General features: G+C 41.4%; 1 protein-coding gene and 1 long non-coding RNA gene across 8 annotated transcripts in view; one reads left to right on the forward strand and one right to left on the reverse strand.

The window, feature by feature from the left end:
- The window catches only part of LOC121595251 (zinc finger protein ush), a 132,713-nt gene that overhangs the window by 91,765 nt on the left and 23,302 nt on the right, over positions 1 to 17,646 (forward strand). For 2 of the 6 annotated variants that reach the window (XM_041919086.1, XM_041919087.1), the window contains one exon: positions 1,481 to 8,823. The exons of the other annotated variants lie outside the window; for them this stretch is intronic. In XM_041919086.1, the coding sequence (XP_041775020.1) occupies positions 1,481 to 7,929 (6,449 nt within the window). In that variant the 3' untranslated portion in view covers positions 7,930 to 8,823. Of the gene's footprint in view, positions 1 to 1,480; positions 8,824 to 17,646 lie in introns of those variants that run through there. 6 annotated transcript variants of the gene reach the window in all.
- The window catches only part of LOC121595254, a 62,313-nt gene that overhangs the window by 32,137 nt on the left and 12,530 nt on the right, over positions 1 to 17,646 (reverse strand). The window lies entirely within an intron of this gene.

Raw genomic sequence — 17,646 nt, forward strand, 5'->3', positions numbered from 1 at the left:
AAATACTTGGATACCGTTCGCTCAACCAAAACGTAATTTTTTCGGAGCAACTTAGTTCTTTAAAGTGTTTTTTTTTCTGTTTTACGGGTTTGATTGGTTATTGTGTATAACAATAAGCTTAATATAATATAATCGTAATATAATTCACATTAGGTACTACAAGCGCGTGACACCAATCAAACTGAATATCTAGCACGTTCAAACCAAGTAACAGAATGTAATTACATCTACCCGCTTAGCTTTTAACGTACGTTTGTGCCTTATTACATCATATTTATTGAAAGTACGGTTAAACAACTTTTTTATTACAAGCTGCGCGAACAGATCGTAGAGGAACGATGTGAACGAACAATACTTGTTAAGTGAGTGGCATCATGTCGTGTGAAAAATATTTGCGTGAAGAAACTTTAACGATAGTACCTATATTACCAAGTGATTACATTCATTAGTTAATTACTTACTTTAATGCAATAATCCAACGTTGCAGCAGGAACGCACCAAGAAAGATATTAAAAACCGTGAACTGTTCCGTTTGCAGTCCTATACGAAATAAAAAAAAACTGTATATGATGCAATGCAAATGAATTCAGCAGAATAGCTATACATTAAAATTATTTCGGGCTAAATAAAGTATTAGATGAGAATAGAAACTCCTCTCATATAGAATGAACTGTGCAGCACAACACCGCAAAGTGTTTTGAAACCCCGTGAACTATAGGTATTGCCTTTGGATATGTGTTATTTTGTGAGTTTAGAGTTGTGAGTTACTTCAATTGGGATAGAGTTTATTTTCGATTCTTTGTTAGTGATTTTGTTGGACGGTATCGTTGTTTCGGTTGAAAAAAAAAACATAAATTTGGTTGGCACTCATTCTAGTTGAGGTGCAATCAATTCCATCGTTTAGCGAATATTTACAAATCCACACAGCGCTAGTAATATTTCTATAAGTGGGTAAATAAAAATTAAAATCATGAGGCAAATAAAAAACAGAAAGAATCATCATTCTACACACTGGAAAATTAAGCCAAGCGCTTATAAAAGTTCTTTTTTAAATACTTTTCATAGAAAAGGCATTCAAAATAATAAAGTAATATTTTATTTTCGACCCCTTTTTATGCTGGCTCGATACGAAAAAAATCTGGCATTGACACATTAAAAAATACACAGCTACTTTCCCAAACTCGATCGAAAAGGAACGATAGTTCTAGTTGCCTCGATACATCGGTTGCTTTAATGGATTTCTTGAGTATCCTGGTCAGTTATGCGTACAATATGGCAAAATGTTCAAAAACATCAAAGGAAACCATTATTTTATGTCATTTTGATAATCGCTTGGATCGTTCTCGAATTCGATCGAATTTGTGAATGTGGCTGAATTACTGCGCAGGGCTAGTAAACAACAACGAAATCTTTATAATATGACAACATTAATCAGCATTTAAGAAATGATTCCAATATTTATAAATACATCTTTTTGCAGCGAACAAGCTACAAAGCATCATTGAAAAGAAACGTGCAGTGGTACCTTGCAACACACCTCAAGCAATATCGCCTAAAAAGAAGGAAACTATTTTTCTGTCAATGCACGAAGCAAACCCCTTGGAGATATCGATAGACGAAGAGTTTAAGATGACTGTACTCAGACGTGACGCGTCTCCAGCAGTTGATGAACTCGTACAGACTGTGTCTACAGGACCAAGGGTTAAGGCACAGCAGTGCGCTTTTTCATCAAGACACTCTTCCGAAATGGGTGGTTATATAGCAGAACCAAACAGCAATGTAAGTTGTACAGGCCTTACAACTGAAGCAAAATTGTACGATAATGATTTCCAGAATAATATCTTTATTACTGATTCAATCGTAAACGACGCAAATTGCTTGGGTTTACATAACAATATTCATACTACTTCAAAAGTACCAGCAGAGAGCACTTCTGTACCGAGCAATATTGATAATGCTCCAAAGGTATCAACAACAACCCACCCAAGCACTGATGCAACAAACGATTCTTATGTCGGTATTGGTTCATTTAATGTAAAGAACTCAGACTGCACTAGGGTAGAATCGAATACTGATTCGTACATTCAAACTTCACCATGTTATCCAACTGATATTGCAGTGGTGCGCCAGCAACCGACCAATGTATTAAACAATTATTCAGCATATGCTAGCGATACAGAAGAAAACTTTTTCTCCAACCTATCAACACAAGCACAAGATCAAGTACTAAATGAATTTGGTTCTGGAGACGACAGGGCGTTCAGCACTATCACGAATGATGTTGTATTTTCTTCCATGAGCAACGACGACAGTTACTATCCAAAATCAATAGAACATGATTCTTCGGATTCCATAAACACTGGTGCTGAGAAAAGTGACAGCAATGTAGGGCAGCACACAATAGGCACGGAGGGCTTTCGAATAAATATAAATTTGGAATTAATTGCTACAGAAACTTGTTTGCGGTGGATCAATTCCGACAAGGAAAATACTCGACAAAAGCTAAATCTCATTAAATGTGGTACCGAAATTCTGAGCAAACGGTTTAATTTGCATCACAGTGAATGTTCAAAGCTGTCTCTTTTATCATCAATAAAAAACATCGGTAACATAAATCAGGACAGTCAGGATAGATCATCATCATCAGATCAAATTAGAATGAACCCCCTTTCTAATGGAGCCAGTAGTCCAAAAAAAAGTAGAACTTCGAAAACACCAATCGATCAAGATCAATATATTCAATCTTGCACACAAAAATTAGAGAAAAACAAACTAAATGTAGATATCATTTCTACCATAACATGTTTGAGGTGGAACACCATTAACGCAAATTCTACTCCGCTACAGCAAACTCAAGCAAGATTGGCCAGAACAGTATTAAAAAAACGTTTCAGATTAACCGACAGTAAGGCATTTAAGTTAACGATAGCTAACTTTAAACAGCTGGTGGATAACAAAGCTTCAGCTTCTGATAGGAATGACAAATTATCCTTAAGCAAAGCATTGCTACCGCAAATGAGGAAGCAAAAATCGATCACAGATGGGCTCAGTGTAGAAATAGGCCAGTCCGCTCGGAAAAGAAAAACAAACTCAATGAACAACAGAATATTGAAGCGGCGTAAATCAGTTTCTTTTGAAGACTACACTTTTGATAGTTCTGATGAAAACGATGAGGTTCTTAGGGAAGTAGATAATGAAAGTAGATCAGCGCGAAAATGTATATCTGAACTGCAAAAGGATCCTGATTGGCGCCCATCTCATCGCCTAAAAATCCTGATTGGCGCGGCAAAGGATTCTGATAGCTCAGATGAAACTAGATCAGACGATTTAAGTTTTGAGCATGACCAACATGTGCCAAACTATCAAGGTAGAACAACGGTAGAGTCATCACCTTCCAGCTTTGATAATGACAATCTTGAAGAATCAAATAGTAATAATGGTGATTCAACGACCTCTCCAATTCGTTTGTTTGAAGATGACACATTACTCAGCCAAAATATGCACCTCGGTGCGAAAACAAACCCCAGTAAACCTATGGTTGCATCTGCTATGTCCACCAAACAAAACAATTTTACCCGCGGTCAGATAGATAATGAGGAAACAATTAATCAAACAGAGAAAAGTGCAATAGCGACAAAAAAAGTCCGTAAACCAAAGTATGACTGTCCCGAGGCTGACTTTGATACACCTTCTTCTTCTTCCATCGAAACTGATACGATATGTCAGGACGTTAATGCAAATGCAAACTATTCAAATCAATTTCCTAAACAAGAGGATACAGAGAGCCAACAACCAGTTTGTTCAACACTATCTGCTTCACCTGCACTATCAAATACGAATCAGAATTATACAAAACTACAACTGGATTCATTGTATTTTGCTTCATTCGACGATACCCTTGACGTTGATGCTACTCAAAATGCTACTATCAACATAGAATCTCAACATACTTTAGATGTGGACAGTAGTACACATGCCCCGGCATTATGTGAAGATGCTTTAGGTACTACATCTTGTGAGAGAAAAGATTCGGGTAATTTTAACGATCTCTGTCAAGCACAAAACCATGATCCAAACCAGACAATTAGAAGAACTTTTTGCACTGTTGCTGTTGATCATCCATACGCACACATTGATACTTTATCGAAAATGGATACGCAGCAATCCCAACTGCCTGCTTTGAAAGCTGTGTCTAGCACAGCAAACAAAAATGAATGTGTTAAAAATGGAGCAGCAGAAACTACAACCGGAAACATCAGTGTCGTATTGTCGGAATCAAAAAATAAGCTATTGACAACTGCGAATCTTACAACAACTAATAACTCCATCACTTCTGCTCAAGACAACGAATTAGGAGTTGCGCAAGCGAAGAAAAGAAATCGTATAAAGCACACGGAACAAAAGCAAAACCTAGAAACTAGCAAACATATTCCGATAAGTTCACCAACGATGCCGCCTAAAATTAACATCAAACCCCAAAACAAAAATATGCCTAGCATGCCCAACCGTCCAGTTTCATCTATAGATTTCTTACTTCGTAAAAACATGACCTCTAATGAAAGAATGAACATGCCGAATAAAAGAATGCCTCGTTTGAAGTACACGGCGTGTAAAATCACAGGCGTAAAGGATCCGACTTCATCTGCAACCAACGACACGCTAGATTCTGGTGACAGTTTGTTAGGTTTTGTCATTCATGAAAAACTTACTAAAAACAATCCTACCATTAATAGCGCCATTACCACACAAAACGCTGGCGTAAGCATGGAAGGAAACGTGAAAAATAAAACAACAAAAACACAACCGATAGATAACGTTTCATTCGTGGAAAAGGGAATCGAGGCATCTGTTAAAACAAATCTACCCTCCTCTAAAGAAAATATGTCTAAAAGTAGCGTACAAGTTGATTCGCGATGTACAGTAGCTGCTCCAAAAACTGCAGAACCATCTAGGTCTATTGATTCCTGCCAGTTATTAACATTGCAACCTATAACGTGCGAATCAAATAATGAACCGAACAATTCGACGACCAATAGTTTGACTCAAATGTCATATTCTCCAGAGGAAAACTTAAATCTAAATAACTTGCAAAGCCCGCCACTAGCTGAAGCAAACGTAAAAGAAATACCATGTAGCAACATGCAACGAACAGTTTCAGAAAACAGACAACGTCACACATCCGTATTGATCACTGATAAGTCTGAAGATTTCCATGGAGGTTCAAACCTTCTCTCTGAAAAAATTGCTAATAATAGCGCACAAGATGCTAATCTAGACAAACAAAGAAACGAGTCTGAAAACATTTCAAATCCAAAGCAACCCCAGGAAGAAAATATTAAGACACATACAAATACCAGAGAAAATTATACAAAAGAATGCACAAAAGGCCCGAAATGCACATCTGTATCTGGGAAAGACATGCATGTAGATTCAAAAGTATGCACAGAAAATATAACCTGTAATAGCACACAAAGTCAAGATCAAGAGAAAATTCCGAGTCCTCGATCTATGACAAGGAAGGCAAATTCAGAACAAAATATAATTGGTAATAATTCAAAAGTACCAACAGCGCTTGATAAAAATTTACTTACAATTGTAGCCTGTCCTGAAAATATTTCAATACGAAACTCTTCTCTTTCAAAAGAGAACGTAATTATTAACAGCGTGCAAACTCTGAATCAAACAAACTCTATAGTAGAAGAAATTTCAAAGAACACTAGTGGGCAGAACATATCAGCTCATGAAGATTCTACAACTTCCTCTAAAAACTTTACAATTAATAGCTTCCACTGCTCAGAAAAAGCACTTCCGTATAAGAAACGAAGGCTCAGCTTAATGCTACCTCTCACACCTACTTCCTCGAATACATCGATACAGCAAGTTACAAGATTTACGACAAATTTAGTATCTCCGAACAATATTTCAAGCAACAGTTCAAGTCAATCAGGCCCAATCCTAACTACGGAATCTGCATTGGAAATCGGTGGTGCAGTAAGAAATAATATTATAACTTCTTTTAGCAACACACAAACACATCCTGATACAATACATCCTGATAATGCATTGCCATTGAGCCACGCCAAATTCAGCCCATTCACACGTCGACAATCTCTTGATACTAACAGACAAAGTCAGTTTATCCCAGAAATACAAATAAGACAACGGCAATATTCACTCTTTCTTCCCCAAGTACTGTCTAATATATCCAACAACAACAACCATTATGGAACTACAGCTGCAAGTTCTTCTTCTGATAAGGCGTTGAAATCACATCAAAACCCAACGATTTGCTTAGATCTACTTACTGTTAAAAACACACCTGACCAACTACAGCTTGATATTAATGAATTTGAAAATACGCAAAGAACTCCACTCACCAATTTATCACGGACAACTTATTCTACTCAATCTTCAGATCAATCTATCACAGATCATTCTACTAGTTCTCGTCGACCACAACGCTCAAACACATATTCGGCGAATGTGGAAAGAATCAAGGCCAAACGTAGGCGTGACAGAGAACATAATCAAAGGAATATTGACACATACGATTCAAACACACATCAAACAACAGAACGATCTAAAAAACGATCTGATTATGACAATTTCCGTGTACGAGATGATCGAATGAGAGAGACTCCAAACAGTATTCTTACACGTCGAAAATCTGTAGCGACTTACACTCCAACTCAATTTGTGCAGCCATCAACGATACGACAGAGAAGAAATTCTGTCTACAATTTCAATGTTCTTTCCAATATATCCAACAACAAAAACCATTATAAAACTACAACTGCAAGTTCCTCTTCTGATAGGGCTCCAAAATCACATCAAAACCCAACACTTTGCTTAAAACCGCTTACTGTTCAAAACACACCAGATCAACAACAGCGCGCAAAAGATTCGCTAAGAGCAATATCAACTCCTCGCACCGATTCATCAATGACATCTTATTCTACTCATTCTTCAGATGAATCTATCACAGATAGCTCTCATGGTTCTTGTCAACCACAACGCTCAAACACATCTTCTGTGAATCTGGAAAGAAGCAGGGCCAGGCATAGACATGACAGAGAGCGTAATCAAAGAAATACCGACACATACGATCAAAACAGAACGGAACGATCTAAAAATCGATCTGATTTTGATAATTTCCGAGCACGAGATGATCGAATCAAAGAAACTCCAAATAGTACTCTAACACGTCGAAAATCTATAGCCACGTTCAACCCAACACAATTTGAATTGCACAATATATCCATCAACAACTACCATTACAGAACTAAAGCTACAAGTTCCACCTCTGATAGTGTGCCGAAATCACTTCAAAACCCAATATTTTGCTTAGAACCGCTTACTGTTCAAAACACTCCAGATCAACAACAGCGCGCGAAAGATTCGCAAAGAGCAACATCAACTCCTCGCACCAATTCATCAAGAACATCCTATTCTTCTCATTCTTCGGATCAATCTATCACAGATAGCTCTCATGATTCTTGTCAACCACAACGCTCAAACACATCTTCTGTGAATCTAGAAAGAAGCAGGGCCAGGCATAGACATGACAGAGAGCGTAATCAAAGGAATACCGACACATACGATCAAAATAGAACGGAACGATCTCAAAAACTATCTGATTATGACAATTTCCGAGTACGAGATGATCGAATCAAAGAAACTCCTAATAGTATACAGACACGTCGAAAATCTATAGCCACGTACACCCCAACACAATTGGCACTGTACAATATATCGATCAACAACTACCATTATAGAACCACAACTACAAGTTCCACTTCTGATAGGGTGCCGAAATCACATTTTCCTAATTCTCGTCGACGACGACGCTCAAACACATCTTCTGGGAATATGAGAAGAAGCAGGAAAAAATTTAAACGTGGTGGCAGAAAAGCAAACCGAAAGAGATAAAATTCAGTGTGCGATTGCAATGCAATTATATTCATCAAACTACGAGTGTAATAGGCACACAGCTTTAGATAAGTTTACAAATGTGCGTCCAGAGCTCAACCAGCTCCCTAACAATGACCCTAACATGGCTCTAGATGCACAATATTTCTCATGGTAGCTCAATGTAAGACAAGATCTTTAAGTGGTACAGAGCTCGCTTTCTTCAACCGTTCTCCTTATATTTCAATTCCAACCTGGCTTTACCTTATCATTCATCATCGCAAGGTCATCTTCTCATTGAAGATCTCAGGTCATCATTGGGACGTGAAACGGAATAAATATTTGCGTACCTGTTTCCAGGGGCAGTCCGGTAGTACAGTCGTCAACTCGAACGACTCAATAATATGCCCATCATGGGATCAAGCCCAGAATGGACCGTCACCCCGTAGCAAAGGATTGACCGGCATGTGTGTATACAGATCGGCATGTCCGCGTATGACGTTTACGCCAAATAGAAGAAGAAGAAGATCTGTTTTCCCCGTTTTTGATCCAGAAAAATAATATCATTTATATTATGAACTATTTTCTTACATATTAAATACTTTTCCTTTGGCACTTGTCTCATCCGTCGTTGGTAGCTCGTTTACAATCGTCCATTATAAGCTGTTGTTTTAAATACGTTTTTTTTTTTTCTTGAAAATCTTTCGTACGCTTGAGGTGCATTTACCTTACCTTGTAAATAAATGATAATGTTACGCAACGGCGATTCAGATAATGTTAACAGAATTTCCTTTTTTTATAAGTATAAATGACAAATTCAACAAAGGTCTAGTGAGAGATTGATAGGGCCCTTTTTAGAAACACTTAGAATTAAGCAACAATCTGTATTAATAAATACCATTATTTTGTACAATATAAATTGTATTCTTCAATATGTAACAAAATAAACGAAACAACTATGTACACAATCGTAAGTATCAAAAATGAAACAGAAACCTTATCATAAGCATATCAAAATGCTTTTTCCTTTAAAACGCTCTACTGAATCGTTTTCGAAGATGTTAGCTGACCAGCATGGTTCGTTAGCAATATCTCCGCCTGGTGTTAGTAAAACCGCTTATCTAAGCATTAAAATTCTAATTAAATTATGGATGCTAGCATCCGCTTTATCTCGGGCGGCCACCACTCCATGGGCACCGCAGGACCCTGATAACCTCCCTCCCACTGTGTGGTTTGAGGTGTGGAATGTAGTCTGCCAACGAACAAATGGGCTAGAATTGATCCTATGTAAGGACAAATATCTCTGAAGCACCTCCTGACCTTCCAAACCTATCTACTGATCATAACACTACCAACCAATAGACCACCCTCTTTTAGTGTTCACCAAGAAGTCGGTCAACTGTCTTAAATGCCCCTCTCCATCGTTTGTCCTGCTGGCCCAAAACCTTGCAAGGTGCTAACGTTTGGTTTCTTCATCGGTCGAAGAGAAGAAGCTGGCCGGCCGGTCGGTCATCTCTCATCGTTACAAATCAGTCTTGGCACGAAGCCTTTATCCCTTAAGCTAAGCCCCTCTAGATTAGCTGAAAAGGAACAACGGAACCAACTTTGCTCATCCTCCTTCTTCCTACACAAGCACTTTTGCAATCTTTGCATCACCAGTCTCGAGATGTGGGGGTTCTCTTCATCCCGACACACGTTTAAAACGAAACGTTGCAACCTATGGCTTTCCATAGGTCCATATCATACATTTAGGATACACATTTGCTTGCACGACCTTGCCCTCACCGACCACACTTATCCTGTGGTGTTCCTAAAGTTCTCACATTTTTCCTTCAAAGATACACATCTCCTTCCATGCACAACAAGCAGCAGTCATTCGGTAAAACTCAAAATTGAAATTAATAGTATGTACTCATAAGTCCTACGACAACCCAGCCGTGTAGTGGTGATCCTTCCTCGAATGGTACACTCTGGAGCTCCCAAAATGGAGCTCAACCCGGCCCGGTGACGTATGTATCTCTGAATCAATGTGTTTACTCAACTGAAAGATATCGCAATGCAGCTGGGAAGCATTTTGCTGATGCAAGACGTCAAGCGGAAAGAATAGAACCACAGTCTAACGTCAGAGTGGTTCTGAAGACATTTGCATGACATTGCTTAGTCGGCAAGAGCAACAAAAAAAACGCTGCCTATTCTATACTTATGGCTGTGTACAAACATGCTCCAAAAGGGTTTGAAAAATTTTAACACTTATTTGCTTGATACATACTATCGTGCAAATTAAATTTAAAAAAAATGTTTCAATGGCATTACATATTCCTGTTGAAATCATTTAAATTGCAGAAGACCCCCTTTTTGTTGACCCCCTTATTTCTGCACTAGTCATGGAAAAAAGCCGCATAAAATGACTTTAGACACTCCATCGCTGGTACATTTCTGGTAACCTTATCTTCATTTTTTTATAATTACGCCTATCTTGTAGCAAGGATATAGAAAATTTTACTACGCCTTGAGACTCGATGTGATCTTTCCCCTGCTTGTCACACTGTGGACGACCCTCAACCAATGCAATGTGGACAAAGTAAGCGCGTTAGAAGGCCAAAACACATAGTGATATATCCAGCTTGAATTGAAACCTTGGCGTTATTCCTTTCATGCACTTGATGGGATATATGATTACGTTATGTCCATTTAAATAAATTTAAAAGAAATCAATTATTGCATTGAACTGCAATTCAAATATGCATTAAGTTATGCAATTTCCATCCAATTTGTATGCATCTTACGGAACTTTCGCAACGACTGAGAATGTTCACTTTGCCGGCACTTATCAGACAGCATGCTAACGCGCCTGCATCTAATATTCTCAAAACACCTCCCTTAATCTCAACCCACCCTATCCCTCTCATCTAACGCGCCACGTTCTTCACGCTTCATACTAGCGATTGTGGTCGAGCTTTTGGCCAAACACACACACCAACCAACCACCACTATCGCGCTACGATCAGCCCACGGACACGCGGAAAGACGGGGGAAGGGAAAGGGAAAGGGACGGCGCAACGAAAGCCGGCAATGTATGACCGGTCCCGGTGTCTTGGCTGGCGCAAGATAAAGACGATAGAAAGTAAACATAATTTATATATGAAGGAAATGGGTGGAAAATGTTCACACATACGTACGTGCGGACGTCGGCAGTAAAGGGACAACGGTGGGGCGGAATAGGGCAGGTTGGATGCAAGTGGGCCAGAGGCGGCGGCAGGAGAGTGGAGAGAGTGGAGTGCGGGTGGTGGTGTACCGAAATGGACCAGTGTCTGGGGAAGGATCAAAGCGAAGGCCAGCCCGGCTCATATCAGCATCTTTTGCTATTGCACACGTGTGCTGGGTGAGCGCAGGACATGAGCCGACATGAGTGCCGGGAGAGGTATTGTTCCCACACAAACATACACAGGCACTTGCCCACACATGTACACCTACGTACCCTGGCCGAACAAGTGATAGGGTGCTGCTGCTGCTGCCGCTGCTGCCTTTAAGTGCCGATGAGATAAGGCTTCTTTTGCTTTCCTTTTCTTCAACGTCATCTCCGCCGTGTTGGAAAACAGCCCCGGTGGCCCAAAATGTCACTGGCGGAGGGTTTGGAAGGGAGAGAGGGAGAAACGGAGGCTAGCAACTCCTTACTTAGAGCAGCTGCCGTTGGTTTAGGAGGCAAATCCTTGAGTGAAGAAAAAGGAAACTGCCTCAGACAAAAAGGCCTTCCCATCCCCCCACTCACGTGCTACAACAAACCCCCACACTTGTAGGTGAGCGTTGAAGTTAGTCCGGGACGGGAACAACAAACGCTCCCGAGTGCCGGCGGTGCCTGCTGCCGTTTTTGCAGTCTCCAGCCCGGTTTCGATCAGAAGTGGGCGATACGCTTTTCAGACCAGGCACCAAAACACACAAACACACACATACTCGATGGCAGCACACACAACGGAAGCTGCGGAGTCATATTTGAGAATGCGGGCCAAAGCAACCAGGCGGACAGCGACGAAGATGGAAGGGGGAAAAGGTTTTCTTCATTTATGGGATGGCTAGAAGACAGCGATTCATCGCTCCAAAAGGAATGGAGAGCTAGACCTACGGCACAGGGGGAGGCATTCAAAAATATAAAATTAATGGTTTATAAAGTTTTTGGAAAATATAAACCTGTGTGGCCCGCTTCTCTTATCGTTCACTGCCCGGGCGCCAAGACATCACTGGAGGAAGATTGGGGGTGCAAAAGCATGATGCGGTGGTGTGGCGCATTATCAGTAGTCTTGCGAGATGCCAACTCACAGTCTCCCCCAGATTTGTCTCAACCCCTCCCTCTCTCTCCTTCACACACACATTTGCATGCATGTGTGTAGTCAAATTTTGCAACCGAAGCGTACTGTACTGTAGCCCTTATGGCCTGGCAGAACGGCAAAAGGCCAACTGTCTGGCAGAGATATGCACATCCTTTCTCGTGTGTGTCTCCGCCTGTGAGGGTAAAACAGAGAAGCAGCCCTACCCACTCCAGCTTCCAGCTTCCCATCCCCGCACACTAGAGCACGGGCAGCACCGACACGAACTAAACGGTTCCCGTTTTGCTGGGAGGAAGAAGTTTTTCTTACTGAGCCAGCGCATTCCTGCTCTTAAATATCCTATTGGAACTCGCGCACCATTAGGGTGGCGTGCGTTTGAACAGACAACGAACGGCGGCTGAACGTGGGCACGCTTCCTCCTCTCTATTGCGCCTTAAAACTTGCAGAAGGGGTTAATCAGCGGATATGTTGACGATGCATAATGAAGTGTGAAAAAGCGTGTGTGTGTGTGTGTGTGTTGTGTTCCTTGGGGTTTTGGGTCTTCGGGGACCGAGCGACGATGGTTCTAGCATTTTATTTAGCGCTACTGGTGGCAGGAGTAGCACCATCAGCACGTCAAGCAATGGCGCCAAAGATAAGACGATTTTGATGGGAGACGATCCACTGCACGGCAACGCATTAAAAGGCTGTGTGTATCGTTATTTATTATTATTTTTGCCTTTTTGCTCAACGAACCAACACGAATTCATCTTCAATACACACAGACACAGTACACTACACTTGTAATCATCACTCTGCGTACTTTAAGTGTGTACATTTTCATGTTCCTTATACGATGCAATAATAAAATATGATTTGCACGAGAAAAAAAAAATCACCTCGCTCCTAAAAATGTACGAATTGCGGACACTTTTCCTCTGCGTTTGTCTATTATTTGTGCAATAACAATGAAACCACACGCAGCAAAGAGACATTACGTCGCACACTTCAAACATGTTTCCAAACATTTCATTTCTTGCCAATTCCAACATTATTAGTAGCATCATTACGATGCTTAACACTTCGTTTAATTTATTACCAATGTAACCTCCCTCTAGTCCCTTTCCTGTACATCCCTCACTGGAAGAGAAAGGAACGAATGGAGAGGTTTTGTATCCATACACAACCACACACACGAGTGCCCCCCCATTGGTAATTTACATTCTCGCACACTTTAACGATTATTAGCGTATTAACGCGCTCAAACGCAACCTCAGCGGCAGGCGACACCGCCAGCCACCCATCTCGAAATCGTCCCCCCGGAAACGGCACGCACGAACCCCCCTCCCCCTCCACCTCTCAACCATGTCGTAGACTCGGGTTTGATGATGAAGTAATGATGAAGCCGCTTCTCGCCACGCGCCAAGCAGCGCGCGCGTTGATGGCGCACTGTTAAACTTTTACACCCAACAGCAGCTAGGGACGGGAAGATGGGATGCGGTGTGTGCAGCTTGGCTTCCGCCGGCGTATAAATAATGGCCGAGAATGTATCATTTTCACGACGGATTCTCCTGTTGCCGCTGGCTGGCTGGCTGGCTGGCTGGGCCGATAAGGGAAATTGCGCGCAAGCTTCACCGTGCCCCGTGGGGCCGACGATTGATAAAGAGAGCAAGACGGGGTGGCGGTTTCGTATCTTGCCGTGTGTTGATGCCCGCAAGCGAAGGTAAATGAATCATAAGACATCCTCTCTCCCTGGTGGGATGCTTGAGAGGGCGAAGACGCCCGACGGTACTGTGGACGGTAATTTATTCCCGCCGCTCTGGGGTGATGATTTTTACATTTACATCCAATTACGGCCCCGCCAGCTAAGGCAGCGTCGTGTTTGAATTTGCTTCCGCGACAGTAGCATCGTTACTGTTTTGGGTTATTTCGTTTGCTTAAATTGATCATATTTTGGGCTTGCTTTGACACGAAGGCGACTGATGCTGTGCCGCATAAAAAGCCTGTTGCTGGTTTTGTTATGACGTATTTTACAATAAACGCAAAAAAAAAAACAAACTATAATCGGCACCAAAACCAATCAACATAAAAATGCCACATTTCAATAAAACCTAACATTTTACGAATTCCAGTGGACAGTCAATATTTACACTGTCCGCCATCATATAGAACCAAAAGCAGAAGCGAACCTCTCCTTCCACTGTATTAGAAAATGTGTTCGACGAACCGATGGTTTGTCTCGGTTTGAAGGGTGCGGAGATGTGCACACGCAGCGGAGCACAGATTATTTATGACGACGGCACACTATCTCGCATCAAGATGCATGGAACAAATTTATGATACACATACCCATTCGGATACTACGGATGGACCATCTTTGCCAGCTTCAGCAGTCTGGCTTGTCCAATCTCATATCCCCGATCCCTGGCATGAGTCCCTTTTTGGATGCGTTCGCCCGCTATCAGTCTCGAGACACCTTGCGTTGCGATGCCTTTATTCGTTTCCGAACGCAACGGCCCATAATACACCGCCGAAATTGATACACAATGCAAGAGGGTCACAAATCGCTATGATTCCGATGATTTCGACGAGATTTAAAATGCCTTCGTCCGGGTGTTTATCTTGCGCTTCAATTTTCTTCCAGTGGCCATGCTAATTTTTCCCCCCGCGAGTAACTCAAAAAAAGAAGTTCAAACATACCATCCTCTTCATGGTTTTTTTGTCATCTTTTAAACCCTTCTGGTCGCACCGATGTATCCAATAAAAAAACAGGCCAATAAAAATTTGGCATAAATATTAAATCCATCTTTCCATCTTCGGGACCCTTCAATCCATCTGCAGCCGAATCTAGGCCTGGCCTGGTAAGCGAAGAATCAGGACAGCATAAAGACGATTTAAATTTCCCAGCTCAAACAAATGGTGAACAAAAACGACACCCCATTGAAGTACAGCGCAAGCCTTCGGTCCGCTCTGGCCACCACATCCAACCAGGCCAAAAAGTGGAAGCAAAAGGCAACCCGAAACCGATGCGAACCGATCGTTAAACGTCACCCGTGGCAGCCGATGAGTGTTGTGTGCGTTAAATCAAATTAAAACACACAAAAAAAGTTATTACCATAATCGTCTGGGCAAAGATCGGGGTAAGCGCATCGAGCTCTTGAAACGACACTTTTTTTTAGCTTTGTGTTTGTTGGCCCGTCTTATGCGAGCAAAAAAAAAAGGCAAAAGACGAAATAAAACATAAAATCCTCCACTGTGTCTTTCGATCGTATGGATGGAAGGGTTTCTCGCTGCACGTGTTTGGTTTTATTTTTCTTCGTTCTCGGTGTCGTCAGTGTACTTTCCTTATGTGCCCTGCGTCTGTGTCCAGCCGTTGTTTGCTGATAACGGCACGGATCGAACGGCGCTCATAGCTCACCCCAGCTATGACAGGTTGGGTGATTGAATTTCCGCATTATCACCATCGTGACCGGTGAATAAATCTAATCGGGGGTCCTTTTTTTGTTTAAGGTTCGTGCTCATCCGTATCAAGCCGGCCAAATGTATAAACTTGAGGGCGTCCGTTAACTAAAACGAGATGCGCGCGTACACTATATTTCACAGCAAAAATATGCAAATCAATCTTGGCCCAATCGTTAAGGGTAATCTTGAACGAAACTGCTTATTTTCGCTCAATGTCTTGCTACGTTTCATGTGCTACACAACAGCAAAAGCAAGTACGTCATACAGCTCTTCTCTGGCAGTTTGATCTGTTGTGAGGAGTTGAAAAAAGTTTAATGAAATACCACATAAAATATCGGGGTTATTAGATGTGTTGTTAAAACCTTTTTTATGTTGTTTTTAACATTTTTAACCAACGCATGTTATTGTCAACTTTTTATTTTTATTTCCGCGACGCCACACTGACGGACTGTGGGTTCATTAGGCATCCCAATTGTAGTTGCATGCAGCGCTAACACAACGATTCTTGAGAATATTTAACACAAACTCGCGCATCAGCTAGCACACAAAGCTCATTGAAAACCTATACATAAAGGATTTTTATTACTACTCCTGTTGGATATGATGGTGTCCATCTTTTGGCTTCCCTATCTGACTCTCCTCTTCCGCTAAACGCGTCGGTCGGTCAAAGCGACCAGCAAACAAAAACTGCCATTGAAAAGGAATCACAACAAACCCAAACTTCTCATAACTCATAAAATAACTAATTAAATACGAAGACGTTAAATTCCATTCTCCATTTCAACTGAACCATAAATCGATCGAGAACGTATCCACATTCCTTAAAAGTGGCCACACAGTCAGTGAACAAAAACTGACGCACGACTCCCCGAGTTAGTGGAAGGCTTAAGAATGCGACGTAGAAAATAATAAAATAAATTCATTTCTTACACCAAATGCTAGGCTGCAAAACAACTGCGATTGCTGCTGTGGACATCAGTTTCGCTCGGCACCCAAAAGAATGTAAATGTAAAGAAAACATTCCCGCCCGCAGGGCAGGCTTGGTACCGACGGACCATCTTTTGGGTACATTTTAAAATTGCAAAATGAAATAAAAAAAATATTCTTTTTTATGTTGCAACCCGTTCAGCCCATCCTCACGGACTGCTTATTTGGTGTTCTTTGCACGCAAAAGAATATTCGCCAAAAGTCAGCAATTATGGTTTTACTATTTCATAATTAGCTTCGAAATTAGAACATGCATTCCAGAACACTTTCCAAAACCGTTGAGCCCAGTGTTTGTGCCTCTTTTAATGCCACCTCTTTAGCAGACCTGTACAACAGAAAACACCGACGACGTCGTAACATTCCACTTGGACAACACACGGCCAACTCAGCATCTGCACAGATTTCCGGTGCAACCCGGTTTCGGCCCACCCTGAGCAAAAGAGCGTAAAAATAAACGCCCAACCGAGTGGCACCGCTCTGGCGCGACAATGCCGGACAAAACATATGCTGGATGGATCGGTGGATGGATGCTCGCAATATGCAATTTCACCCCATGCCAGTAGTAATAGTCGTCATTTGTTTATTCAGTGCTTTATTTTCAAACTCTTTCCCGGGGAGCACGAGACTAAGATGGTTCGCCACACTTTCACGGCAATAAAATGCATGAAGTGTTTGGTTGCGTGGGGTTTTCTCCATGTGGTGCCATGTGGGCTGGATTGGTGTATAAATAATTTTAGAAAATAGTAAAAATTCATACAGCGGTCGCGTTACTGATGAGACAAGCACTGTACCTTGTACCGTCAAATAATGAGACCGATTCGGTTTATTCAGACCAAGTGTGCGAGAAAAATTTATTTTTAATTTTACGACCTGACCCCTGATTCAAGATATTCCAATCGACACACGCTAAGTTGGACCAACTTATTGAAATTCACGGAAAACTCAACGATCACAACGACATCTAAACAAAACGAGTGGTTCACATGTT

This window comes from Anopheles merus, chromosome 3R (genome assembly GCF_017562075.2).
Source record: "Anopheles merus strain MAF chromosome 3R, AmerM5.1, whole genome shotgun sequence".
Classification (NCBI taxonomy): Eukaryota; Metazoa; Arthropoda; class Insecta; order Diptera; family Culicidae; genus Anopheles; species Anopheles merus.